This window comes from Chiloscyllium plagiosum, unplaced genomic scaffold (genome assembly GCF_037043375.1).
Source record: "Chiloscyllium plagiosum isolate Xiang-an unplaced genomic scaffold, Cpla_swu_hap1 HiC_scaffold_44, whole genome shotgun sequence".
Lineage (NCBI taxonomy): Eukaryota > Metazoa > Chordata > Chondrichthyes > Orectolobiformes > Hemiscylliidae > Chiloscyllium > Chiloscyllium plagiosum.
The window spans coordinates 2,869,151-2,882,959 of NW_028270182.1; the positions used below are offsets into that span (position 1 = coordinate 2,869,151).

The window sequence follows — 13,809 nt, forward strand, 5'->3', positions numbered from 1 at the left end:
TAGATGCCTACCATTGCCCCCTCATGTTTCCTCTGGTTGATGCTAAGCAGGTGTACGAGTCCTTCTTGAAATATTTGCCATCAGTCTAAACCTTGACATTCACACACCATTGGAGTGATGTTGAGCACTGGGACTCGGCATCTTCACTTCAACCTGGAGGCAGCTCTGTTTGGCAGAACCTGTAGTGTATGATGCACTTGAGCTCATGTCTGAGGCTCAGTTGCCAGTGTTGAGCTGAAACAGTTCACACAAACTTTAACCCATATCTGGGTCCAAAAGAGACCAATTAGCAATAGCAGGAGTCAAAAAGTCATAGAGTCCTACAGCATGGAGACAGGCCCTTTGGCCCAAACTGGTCCATGCCGATGAAAATGTCCATCTATGCTAACCCCATTTCCCTGCACTTGGCCCATAACCTTCTAATACTTGCCTATCCATGTATTTGTCCAAATACCTTTTAAATGTTGTTAATGTACCCACCTCGATCACCTCTGCTGGAAGCTCATTCCACATGCTTTCCACCTTCTGGGCAAAAAGGTTGCCCCTCAGGTTCCCTTTTATTCTTTCCCATCTGACTTTAAACCGATGCCCTCTAGTCCTTGATTCCCCAAGCCTGAGAAAAAGACAGTGCATTTCCGTTACCCTGCCTCTCATGATCTTATACACTTCTATAAGATAACCCCACAGTCTCCTACACTCTTCAGAAAGAAGTCCTAGCTTGTCCAACCTCTCCCTATAACTCAGACCGTTGAGTCCTGGCAACATCCTTGTAAATTTCTCCTGTACTCTCTCCAATTTAATTACATCCTTCCAGTAGCAAGGTGACCAAAACTGAACACAATACTCCAATGCGGCCTCAATAATGTCCTGGACAACTGCAACATAACTTCCCAACTTCTATACACAGTGCCCTGACTGATGAAGGCCAAAAGCCTTCTTCACTGCCCTGTCTACCTGGGGCTCCACTCTCAGAGAATCATGTTCCTGAACTTCAAGGTCTCTCTGTTCCACTACACTCCATTCACTATGAAACTCCTGCCTTGATTTGACTTTCCAAAGTGCAAAACCTCACACTTATCTATATTAAACTCCATTTGCCATTTTTCAGCTACTTCCCGAGCTGATCAATGTCCTGCTGCAATTTCTGATAATCTTCCTCACTGCCCTATATACAATGCCTCCAATTTTAGTGTCATTTGCAAACTTACTAATCATGCCTTGTACATTTTCATCCAATTCATTGATCTGGATAACAAACAGCAATGGCCCCAGCACCGACCCCTGAGGCACTCCACTAGTCACAGCCCTCCAACCCAACAAGCATCCTTCCACTATTACCCTCTGCTTCCTACCATCAAGCCAATAGTGTATCAAGTTTACAAGTACCCCTGGATTCCATGTGATCTAACCTTCCAGAGCAGCCTACCATGTGGATACTTGTCAAAGGCCTTACTGAAATCTATATAGATGATATTCCTGATGAAGGCCTTTTGCCCGAAACATCAATTTTCCTGCTCCTTGAATGCTGCCTGACCTGCTGTGCTTTTCCAGCATCACTCTGATCTAAACTCTGGCTTCCAGCATCTGCAGTCCTCACTTTTGCCTAGTCTGTATAGACGATGTCTACCACCTTGCCCTCATCAACTTTCCTGGTCACTTCGTCAAAGAACTCTAACAAATTTGTGAGGCATGATCTCCCATTCACAAAGCCATGCTGATTATTCCTAATCAAACCCTGTCTTTCCAAATGCACGTATATCTTATCTCTCAGAATCTTCTCAAGTGACCTACCTACCACAGATGTTAGGCTTACTGGTATTTAGTTCCCAGGTTTCTCTTTGCAGCCCTTCTTAATTAAGGGCACAATATTCGCTACCCTCCAGTCTTCCGGGACCTCACCCGTGGCTAACAGTGATGCAAAAATATCAGCCAGAGTCCCCGCAATTTTTTTCTCTAGCCTCTTGCGGTGTTCTTGGATATATCTGGTCAGGACCAGGAGGTTTATCCACCTTCATACATTCAAGTACATCCAACACCTCCTCTGCTGTGATATGGACTCTCCCCAAGATATGACCACTAACATCCCCAAGTTCCCAAGTCTTCATGCGTTTCTCCACGGTAAACACAGAGGAGAAATATTCATTGAGGATCTCACCCAGCTCCTTCAATCCTACACGTACATGTCCACTTTGGTCCTTGAGGGGTCCTGTTCTCTGTCTAGTTATTCTTTTTCCTTTAATATACTTGAAGAACCTCTTTGGATTCACCCTAATCTTCTCAGCCAAGGCTATCTCATACCCCCTTTTTTGGTCTCCTGATTTGCTTCTTCAGTAAACTCCTGTATCCCCTATATACATCCAGGAATTCCCTTGGTGCCAGATGCCTCTACTTGAGCCATACCGCCTACTTTTTTCTGGTCAAAGCCTCATCACTTGTCATCCAGGGTTCCCTATTCCTGTCAACCTTGTCTTTCACCCTCACAGGAACATATAGACCTTGACCTCTAGCTACCTCACTTTTAAGGCTCCTGTTTTCCATAGGTACCTTTGCCTGCAAACAAACAATTCCAGTCAACCCCTGCACGCTCCTGTCTTAGTCCATCCAGATTCGCCTTGCGCCAATTTAGAACCTGAACCTGGGGATCAGTTCTGTCCCTCTCCATAACTATTTTAACCTTAATAGAACTATGGTCACTGGTCCCAAAGTGCTCCCCTACTGTCACCTCAGACACCTGTCCTGCCCTATTTCCCAAGACTAGGTGGAGTTTTGCCTCTTCCCAAGTAGGCCCCTCTATATGCTGCATGAGGAAACTTTCCTGAACGCATTTAACAAATTCCACCCCATATAAGCCTTTAACCCTGTGGCAGTCTCGGTCTATGTTAGAAAAATTAAAATCTCCTACTATGACAACCCTAATGCTCCTGCAAGTCTCCCCAGTTTCCCTGCATATTTGTTCCTCTTGGGGCTGTTTTCATTGGAGAAAAGAAGGTTTAGGGGTGACTTGATAGAGGTGTACAAGATGATTAGGGGTTTAGATAGGGTTGACCGTGAGAACCTTTTTCCACGTATGGAGTCAGCTATTACGAGGGGGCATAGCTTTAAATTAAGGGGTGGTAGGTATAGGACAGATGTTAGGGGTAGGTTCTTTACTCAGCGAGTCGTGAGTTCATGGAATGCCCTGCCAGTAGCAGTGGTGGACTCTCCCTCTTTATGGGCATTTAAGCGGGCATTGGATAGGCATATGGAGGATAGTGGGCTAGTGTAGGTTAGGTGGGCTTGGATCAGCGCAACATCGAGGGCCAAAGGGCCTGTACTGCGCTGTATTCTTCTATGTTCTATGTTCTCTAATTCTCATTGACAATTTGGGGGCCTGTAGTACAACCCCAATAATGTCACTATACCCTTCCTGGATAAGCCTCACTGGATTATCCTTCAGTTATTTAATCTCTGATTACTGCTGTGATACTTGCCTTAATCAAAGATGCAACTCTCCCTCCCTTCTTCAGTCTATATATTGAGGTTCCTATGGTGTTGCCCACTCTCCTGTTGTGTCAGCTCAAGTTGGCAGAACCAGATGTCTAGCCTGGGAGAGACAATAGGTTGCAACAGCTCCACACAGTCTGTCAATTAACCCTCCATGCAAGGGGAGGGGTTTTTTGACTTTGACTGATGGTGTCTAGTAGTTGACACTGACTCACTCACCACAAATCAATCTCTCCCGATGTCACCATTCTGAATTGCTAACACCCATTTCACAATCCTAGTCGCAGCGTGATCAGTAGGTGAAACAGGCTCGAAGCAACATAAGTGAGATCCCTTTGAACCATAAGGCAGCATAGATAGGTGTTCAGTGTGAAGGTGAAGATTGCCTTGATGCATGAGCTACTTTAAGTCAAATGGCCATCCTCAGTGAGAAAACTTTGAAACAGTGGTGTACGTTGTCAGAGGATGGTTTGTCTTCTCTTTAACTGTTTTAAAGGAATCGTGTACGGCAGTACCCAGCGTTAGTGAACTGCACCACTATCGACTGGTTTTCCGAATGGCCGAGGGACGCTCTGCTTGAAGTGGCCGAGCGATACTTGATGAGCGTGGAACTTGGAGGATCGGAGGAGGTAAGGAGTCATTCAGATCAGAATGAGCAGTGACCACTTGTGCCTTACCATTCTCGTCAGTGATTGGAATGGAGTTGAAATGCCCATCAGCCATGATTGAATGGCAGAGTGGACTCGATGGGCTGAATGGCCTTACTTCCACTCCTATGTCTTATGGTCTTATTCATCCTCAGCACCCGGGCCAATTTAAATAATGATGAACTATACTGCTGCCGGATCCAGCCTGAGACAGCTGTGGAACTCGACAATTCAGCTCACCCTACCCTTCCTTCAAATACACCTCCTGACCGCCGATGCTGCATAGCATCTAGGGGTGGGGGGACTTTGCCTCATCTTCTCCCCCTTCCCTAATGCAAGGTTTCTAAAACTAATTTGTGGATCTGGACTAGGCTGAGAGCAGCGGCCTTAGCCTTGGCCAGTAATTAAAGCTGAAACTTTGCTGACCTGTGCGGTTCTGTTTTACTCTTCTTTCAGTTCAGATTTCAGCTGAGCTAGCTTGAAGGTTATACATGTGCCTTTCATTTTTACATTGTCTTGGATGTTTTCTCTATTAACTAAGATGTTACAAAGATCAGAAAAGATTGAAAAATGAACTGCAAAGGCTGGATTCTCTTCTCTAGAAAAGAGAGGGCTGAGGGCTGATAAACATAAAGACGAAATTCTGTAGGTGTTTTAATAATGTGGATGTCCAGTAGATGTTTCCATTGGTTGATAGGTTGTGGTGACTGTAAGGGATCCAAGATCCAGGCTGGTCACTAATAAAACCACAAATGAATTAAAATCCAACTGAGAACTTTAAAAAAACTCCTTTCCCCAGATGAGAATAAGGAACTTGCTCATGTAGGGAATGTTCGAGGTAAATAATATCATTACATTTAAGGGGGAGCTGGATAAACATATGAGGGAGAAAGGTATAGATGGATAGGCTGAGAGAATGAGATAAATGGGGGGGGGGCTCATGGATTGGGGCTCATGGATTAGAAGCTACAGCATGGTTCAGATGGGCCAAATGGTCTGTTCCTGTGGTGTGTACTTGATGCAGATCTCTAACACAATCCTTAATATAGAAAGAGGCTTGAGAGATATGTCAGGGCTAGTTGTTGGGTTTGATCCCGAGACGTTTGGCGCATTTCCTGGCTCACGTTTACAAGGTGACAGCATCCTTACTTGGTATGAGGTTTAACCAACTGGACTTGGGATGTAACAGCAAAGATAACAATGCACTGAATAAGAATCCAAATCAAGAGATTTGACTGTAGGGCCCAGGACGATACCTGATAATACTGGAGCTGAAATAGTTGGAGAAGTAGTCTAGCCAATAATAACTAATGACATGGTGATCTAAAGCTGATGATGGTGCAGAAAGCTAAGAGAGGCAATTTTCATGTGTTGCAGGCCCAGGGACGAATGAATGAGTGGGTGGTGAAAAATTAAATGTTGATGGCAAATCCGTGATAGAAGCCAGATTATTTAAAGTAGAATCTTTTTGCAGCAGAGTATACAGTTATCTTAGTTCTCGTTGCCAATGGTTCTTTCTGTTGTTCCAGCTACGCAGTAACCTGGCTCACATCTTTGTGACCATGCACCGCTCAGTGACAATGTATTCTGAGAAAATGTTGCTGGAATTGCGGAGGCATAACTATGTGACCCCAACCAACTATCTGGAGCTGGTGTCCGGCTACAAAAAGTAAGTGTCATTATCCTAACACTGTCATTGCTGCCAAGTAATATGTAAGGGAAGATTGTAACCTGGTACTGAATAGTGGGATTGTTTGTTTTGCATCTTTATTCAGGGAATATTGGAAGAGTGTTATGAGGATTACTGGGTTGAGGTATCAATCTGTTGCGAGTGCCCTTCTGTGGTTCAGGTCCTGGAGCAGAGCTTGAACCTGGGTCTTCAGGCTCAGAGGCAGTGATCCTACTGAATGAGCATTAATACCTCCCACTATGGAATAAGTACATGAGTACATAAGTGCACCTGGCATCATCCTGATCATTAGCTATTAACCTCTGTGTGGTTGGGCAGGTGGTGCAACACATTCCAAACCTCAGCTACCATTGTAAACTCCACAAGTGATGTTTAACTACAGAACTAACTGCAACCCAATCACTATGAGCTTGTTAAATGTTCTGAAGTTTCCTATTCTGTACATTATTCATTGACTTTTCAGTTTTGTGCTTTTGATCAGCACTGGGTACCTTTGTTATTGCCACTGGTCACCCTGAAGTAAAAAATATTCCATTTGCCAGCACTGTTAACAGTCACTTTGATGAACCTGAAATCCACGCAACTGAAATAGCAATGGACCATACTGGCATACAAATATTTAATATGCATATCTAAGGTGCTTTTGGCTGCTGTTTCTGCAGACATATTATTGTAGACATTATCCATTCATGTGTTTGCTATCGTGCACTGGAGTTTGAACACTGAGTTCTTCAGTTGAAAGGATAGCTGGCTGAGGGAGCAGAGGCATATTACCAAACTGGATGATTACATTTGCTGCAGTATCACACCCAGACTGATGAAATACGTACAGTCTGCCTCATAAAAATTGTGAATTTTAAAAAACATCCATTTGCAGCAATGGGCGTCTCTCTCTCTTCAGAAGGTGGTGATGAGTCAGCTTCTTGATTCCAGCTGAGTGGTTTGCTGGGCCATCACGGAGGGAAATTAAAAGTCAGTCTTATTGCTGTCAGGTTGGAGTTCCACGTAGGCCAGACTGAGTAAGGATGACCATTTTGTTGCCTAGAGAACCAGATGGGGTTTTAATTGGCAGTTTCGTTGTCACTATTACAGATATCAGGTTTTATTCCTGATTTTATTTAATTGATTAAATTCCAATTCTCCAATTGCTTGGTGGCATTTAAACCTCTGTCTCTGGGACTCTCTGGATTGCTGGTCTAGATATGTACCTGTTATATGACCAGATTGCACTGAAATAAAGGTGGGCATGGATAGTATTAAGCTAGAGAGAGTTCAGAAGAGATTTACCAAGATATTGCTGGGTATTCAGTTTCAGTTCTGGAGGAAAGCTGGATCGGCTGGGACTTTTTTCACTGGAGTGTAGGAGGTTGAGAGGCGACCTGATAGAAGTTTATAAAATAATGAGGGGGAGAGATAGTAGTTGTCTTTTCCCTAGGATGGAGGATTTCAAGATTATGGGGCTAATTTTTAAGACCATAAGACCATAAGACATAGGAGCGGAAGTAAGGCCATTCGGCCCATCGAGTCCACTCTGCCATTCAATCATGGCTGATGGGCATTTCAACTCCACTTACCCGCATTCTCCCCATAGCCCTTAATTCCTTGTGACATCAAGAATTTATCAATTTCTGCCTTGAAGACATTTACCATCCCAGCCTCCACTGCAGTCTGTGGCAATGAATTCCACAGGCCCACCACTCTCTGGCTGAAGAAATGTCTCCGCATTTCTGTTCTGAATTTACCCCCTCTAATTCTAAGGCTGTGTCCACGGGTCCTAGTCTCCTCACCTAAAGGAAACAATTTCCTAGCATCCACCCTCTCCAAGCCATGTATTATCTTGTAAGTTTCTATTAGATCTCCCCTTAATCTTCTAAACTCCAATAAATACAATCCCAGGATCCTCAGCCGTTCCTCATATGTTAGACCTACCATTCCAGGGATCATCTGTGTGAATCTCCGCTGGACACGCTCCAGTGCCAGTATGTCCTTCCTGAGGTCTGGGGACCAAAACTGGACACAGTACTCCAAATGGGGCCTAACCAGAGCTTTATAAAGTCTCAGTAGCACAACAGTGCTTTTATATTCCAACCCTCTTAAGATAATTGACAACATTGCATTCGCTTTCTTAATCACGGCCTCAACCTGCATGTTTACCTTTAAAGAATCCTCAACTAGCACTCCCAGATCCCTTTGTACTTTGGCTTTACGAATTTTCTCACCGTTTAGAAAGTAATCCATGCTTCTATTCTTTTTTCTAAAGTGTGAGACTTCACATTTGCTCACATTGAAATCCATCAACCATTTCCTGGACCACTCTTCCAAACTGTCTAGATCCTTCTGCAGCCTCCCCACTTCCTCAGTACTACCTGCCTGTCCACCTAACTTTGTATCATCGGCAAACTTCGCTAGAATGCCCCCAGTCCCTTCATCCAGATCATTAATATATAATGTGAACAGCTGCGGCCCCATCACTGAATCCTGCGGGACACCGCTTGTCACCGGCTGCCATTCCGAAAAAGAACCTTTTATCCCAACTCTCTGCCTTCTGTCAGACAGCCAATCCTCAATCCATCCCAGTAGCTCACCTCGAACACCATGGGCCCTCACCTTGCTCAGCAGCCTCCCGTGTGGCACCTTATCAAAGGCCTTTTGGAAGTCTAGGTAGACCACATCCACTGGGTTTCCCCGGTCTAACTTACTTGTCACCTCTTCAAAGAACTCCAACAGGTTTGTCAGGCACGACCTCCCCTTACTAAATCCATGTTGACTTGTTCTAATCCGACCCTGCTCTTCCAAGAGTTTAGAAACCTCATCCTTAATGATGGATTCTAGAATTCTACCAACAACCGAGGTTAGGCTAATTGGCCTATAATTTTCCATCTTTTGCCTTGATCCTTTCTTGAACAAGGGGGTTACAATAGCGATCTTCCAATCATCCGGGACTTTCCCTGACTCCAGTGACTTTTGAAAGATCTCAACCAACGCCTCCGCTATTTCCTCAGCCACCTCCCTCAGAACTCTAGGATGTAACCCATCAGGACCAGGAGATTTATCAATTTTAAGACCTTTTAGCTTTTCTAGCACTTTCTCTTTTGTAATGGCAACCATACTCAACTCAGCCCCCTGACTCCCTTTAATTGTTGGGATATTACTCATGTCTTCCACTGTGAAGACTGACGCAAAGTACTTGTTAAGTTCTCCTGCTATTTCCTTATCTCCCATCACTAGGCTTCCAGCATCAGTTTGAAGTGGCCCAATGTCTACTCTTGCCTGTCGTTTGTTTCTTATGTATTGAAAGAAACTTTTACTATCATTTCTAATATTACTGGCTAGCTTACCTTCATATTTGATCCTCTCCTTCCTTATTTCTCTCTTTGTTATCCTCTGTTTGTTTTTGTAGCCTTCCCAATCTTCTGATTTCCCAGTGCTCTTGGCCACTTTATAGGCTCTCTCTTTTTCTTTGATAGATTTCCTGACTTCCTTTGTCAGCCATGGCTGTCTAATCCCTCCCCGGATAATCTTTCTCTTCTTGGGGATGAACCTCTGTACAGTGTCCTCAATTTTACCCACAAACTCTTGCCATTTTTGCTCTACTGTCTTCCCTGCTAGGCTCTGCTTCCAGTCTATTTTTGTCAGTTCCTCTCTCATGCCCTCGTAATTACCTTTGTTTAACTGTCACACCATTACGTCCGATTTTGCCTTCTCTCTTTCAAACTGCAGACTGAACTCTACCATATTATGATCGCTGCTTCCTAAGTGTTCCCTTACATTAAGATTTTTTATAAAGTCTGGTTCATTACATAGCACTCGGTCCAGAATAGCCTGCTCTCTTGTGGGCTCCATGACAAGCTGTTCCAAAAAGCCATCCTGTAAGCATTCCATGAATTCCCTTTCTTTGGATCCACTGGCAACATTATTTACCCAGTCCACCTGCATATTGAAGTCTCCCATGATCACTGTGACGTTGCCTTTCTGACATGCTTTCTCTATTTCCCGGTACATGTTGCGCCTCTAGTCCTGACCACTGTTAGGAGGTCTGTACATAACTCCCACTATGGTTTTTTTGCCTTTGTGGTTCCTCAATTCCACCCACACAGACTCCACATCATCCGACGCTATGTCATTCAGCACCATTGATTTAATTTTGTTCTTAACTAACAAGGCAACCCCACCCCTTCTGCCCACCTCCCTGTCTTTTCGATAAGTTGAAAACCCTTGGATGTTTAACTGCCAGTCCTGACCCCCCTGTAACCACATCTCTGTGATGCCTACCACATCATAATCATTCACGATGATCTGGGCCATTAGTTCGTCTGCTTTATTATGAATGCTACAAGCATTCAGGTAAAGTGCCTTAATGCTAACTTTCTTATCATTAGAGATATTGGAAGTCATAAGATGTCCTAAGTTATCCTTCCTTTTTGCTGCATTCCCAGTCTGTCTCAAGTTTAAATCTGCCTGCACATATGCTATCCTGCCGCTTATCTTTCCATTTAACTCCATACTCCCTGTCGCTTTCACTTTCTCTTCCCCCCAACTCAGAAATTTAAAGTCCTACTGACCACCCTATTTATCCTCTTCGCTAGAACATTGGTACCTGATCGGTTCAGGTGGAGACCGTCCCAACGGTACAGATCCCCCCTGTTCCAAAACTGATGCCATTGCCCCATGAAGTGGAATCCCTCTTTCCCACACCAATCCCTTAGCCACGTGTTTACTTCCCTAATTTTCTTATCCCTATGCCAATTGGCATGTGGCTCGGGCAGTAATTCAGAGATTATGACCCTTGAGGACCTGTATTTCAATTTCCTTCCTAGTGCTCGATAATTCCCAAACAGGTCCTCCATCCTAGCTTTGCCTGTGTTATTAGTCCCAACGTGGATCACAACAACTGGATCCTCCCCCTCCCGCTCCAATATCCTTTCAAGCCGGTCAGAGATGTCCCGAACCCTGGCACCGGGTAGGCAACACACCATGCGAGACTCCTGTTCCGGCTTGCAAAGGATACTATGCAATGGGAAAGAAGAGAGATTTAAAAAAGACATGCGGGCAAATGTTTTACACAGAGGATGGTTCATGTGTGGAATGAACTTGCAGAGGAAGACATTTGGATACATACATGAATAGGAAAGGTTTGGACCTGGAGCAAACAGATGGGATTGGTTTATTTTGGGATTATGTTCAGCATGGACTTGTTGGACCGAGAGGTCTGTTTCCGTGCTGTGTGACTCTATGTCTCAATCCAGCCCCATTTGTGCAAAGCTACCCCTTATTCTGCACTAAAAGGGCCATCCCTCTCTGGCCTAGGTAAGAAACATTTAGATAGTGAGTTCCTTAGCAGCAACAGAAATGATTCTCTTTGCTAGTGGAGCATTTTTCCATTTTTACTTCAGAAACTGATAGGTAGTATTTATGTTAGGGAGTTCCCGGATATTGATCAGTGATGATGAGAGGGTAGTGATTACTGCATGGCCCAAGTCAGAATGCAGAGCAAACACCTCACCTCTGCATTGCCAGTCCAATACCAGAAACACTACACTTTGTACCCATTGTAGGAGTTGGGTCACGGTGGAATGAGGTATATTCTTCCACTGGCTGTTCTATCCCTGACCTGGAGAATAGCTGAAGTTTTAAGGAATGAGAGAAGCAGAAATGAATCAAATTCCCCATCGTTGATGGGTCTCCCTCTGAGGAGCTTTCAGAATTTGACCTATTTTTCTGCCAGATTAAAGCAGTCATTGACAAACCTATGTACCACAGGAGATACTATTCAGTAAGTGCAATCAGAAGAAAGATCAAGGGGGAGAAAAAGTGCTCTGCACAAAAAGTGGATAGACTCCTGAAGTGAGCGACCATTGTGAGGGAAATCGTTTGTGAACGTTAAAAGAATAATTATGATTCATCTTATGCCTGAACATAAAGTCTCATTCAGTCGCAGTGAATGGGGAGAGTGGTCTTGGTCTTTCCAAACCCTACATTTGGATTCCATTTGTCTGCAGCGTACCATAATGTAGAGTGGTTTTTGCTGCATGAATTGCTGACTCCCTGCTGCCAGGACATTTCCTGATACTAGTCCTTGCACTTCAATGCTACTGTGTTCAGCTCCTTCCAATTTAAATTGAACAACTGCAAGAAATCTATTAGCCCTTAAAGTGGAAGGGAAATTTTACATATGCAAGGAATACAACTTGCCTCCTTGATATTAAAAAAAAAGCACTCATACAGTGCCAAGAGTCAAAGTACTTCCACTCGGTAAATTACTTTGCTGGTGTGTTCTGACTGCAGGTCATAGAGTTTCAGATCCACTCAAGTCCCGGGTCCAACTACATTAGCAGGACAGACTACCCTTTCTAGTCTTTCTAAGATGTGACTCTACACAATGTGCGTCGATTTCAAGTTCAAATTAGCAGAGGCAATGTTGCATGAAACAATCCTTTCTGAACCTCTGGGGCTGCAGAGTACAAACAGAGCAGGCCCTGGAGTGAAAGAATAAGCTGGGCTGCCTCCGTGCCCAGGTGGGCAGGGGGTTGGAGGCTGTGTGCTATACATTCTGCAGTTTGACACTACTGCATCCTTCACTGTTTGCGGTGTGGCTGGAGAGTTGAGCTGCAGACACCCCAGGTTACAGTTTCCTGTTTAAAACAAACTGTTTGAGAATGGAGGCTGAGCTCACTGCTTCTCAACATCTGTATGCCATTAGCTGCAGCAATCTGGATAGCAGCAATTCCTGCCTTATTTTAGCCCGTCTGTCTGGCCCATGGTCAGGTGCATGTGCCTTGCCATGTCCCAGGGCCATGTGTGCATTGATGTTGGGACATTCTTTTGTTTCCAAGGCTCCTGGAGGAGAAACGCATTGAGCTGAGTACTCAGGCCAACAAGCTGCGGAATGGACTGTCTAAGATTGACGATACCCGTGATAAGGTGGAGGTGATGTCCGTCGAGCTGGAGGAAGCCAAAGTGAAAGTGGCTGAGTTCCAAAAGCAATGTGAGGAGTATCTGGTGATCATTGTGCAGCAGAAACGGGAAGCTGACGAGCAGCAGAAGGTGAGAGAAGAGAATCCCTTTCTATACTGTTCCCAGGAATAACACCCCTGTACTTCTGCAGCACTGAAAGTGCCCCTGTTATTCCCCAGTCATCACTTAGCTCCAAACTTAGTGCTGGAGATGAAAATGGATTTGTTCGATTCTATGTTTTCCAGGGTTTAACTCCTCTAACCATCCTCCTTTTCTAATACTTACCCTCCTATCTACTCGGATATCCCACTCTTCGGTTACCCTGACCCACACCATATCACATATGTCCCTTTGTCTCATTTTCACAATCCTCTTCAAATAAACCCATGGCGTCACTCCACTGTACCTTGTGACCTCCTTCAGCTCTGTGCCCCTGCTTTCACTCATTGGTCCGCTCGTGACACTGATCTGTTTCCTGTTTCATTAACTCTGCCAAAGCAGACACGTTTTCAGCCCTCTGCACCCCCTTCCCGGGTTGCAGGAAACGCCATACAGATCTTTAAAAAAATTTAATCTGATTATTCTTAACTATTCTCAGCACCATCTCCTTCTGTTTCTCCAGCTCAGTGTCTGCTTTGTCCTTCAATCTGTAAAACTCCCTGAGTTATCTGTCTGGCATGAGGAACACCACTTCAGTCAAAGTTACTCTTGTTTCTGCATTGTATTCTGCAAATGACTTGCATAAAGTTGGTTTGCGGGTTCAACAAGTGATTAGGATGGCAAATGGAATCTTGTTGTTGATTGGAAAAGGAATGGAATATAAAGAGAAGTTTTCCTGCAATTGTACAGGGCATTGGTGAGGCAACAACTATGGTACTGTGTACAGTTTCCGTCTGCTTGTCTTCCAAACAGAATAACTACTTTAGTCAGAGTTCAGAAAAGGTTCAACCCCTTTCTGGGATGAACAGTTTATCTTATGAAGAAAGATTGAGTAGGTTGGACCTGGATCCATTGAAGTTTAGAAGAATGAGGGTG

At 44.3% G+C, this 13,809-nt stretch overlaps 1 protein-coding gene across 1 annotated transcript in view; it reads left to right on the forward strand.

Moving 5' to 3' along the window:
• dnah2 (dynein, axonemal, heavy chain 2) overlaps nucleotides 1-13,809 on the forward strand; it is a 380,569-nt gene that overhangs the window by 292,850 nt on the left and 73,910 nt on the right. The window contains exons 59-61 of the mRNA XM_087982834.1: nucleotides 3,980-4,112; nucleotides 5,660-5,799; nucleotides 12,654-12,864. Of these exons, the coding sequence (XP_087838960.1) occupies nucleotides 3,980-4,112; nucleotides 5,660-5,799; nucleotides 12,654-12,864 (484 nt within the window). The remainder of the gene's footprint in view (nucleotides 1-3,979; nucleotides 4,113-5,659; nucleotides 5,800-12,653; nucleotides 12,865-13,809) is intronic.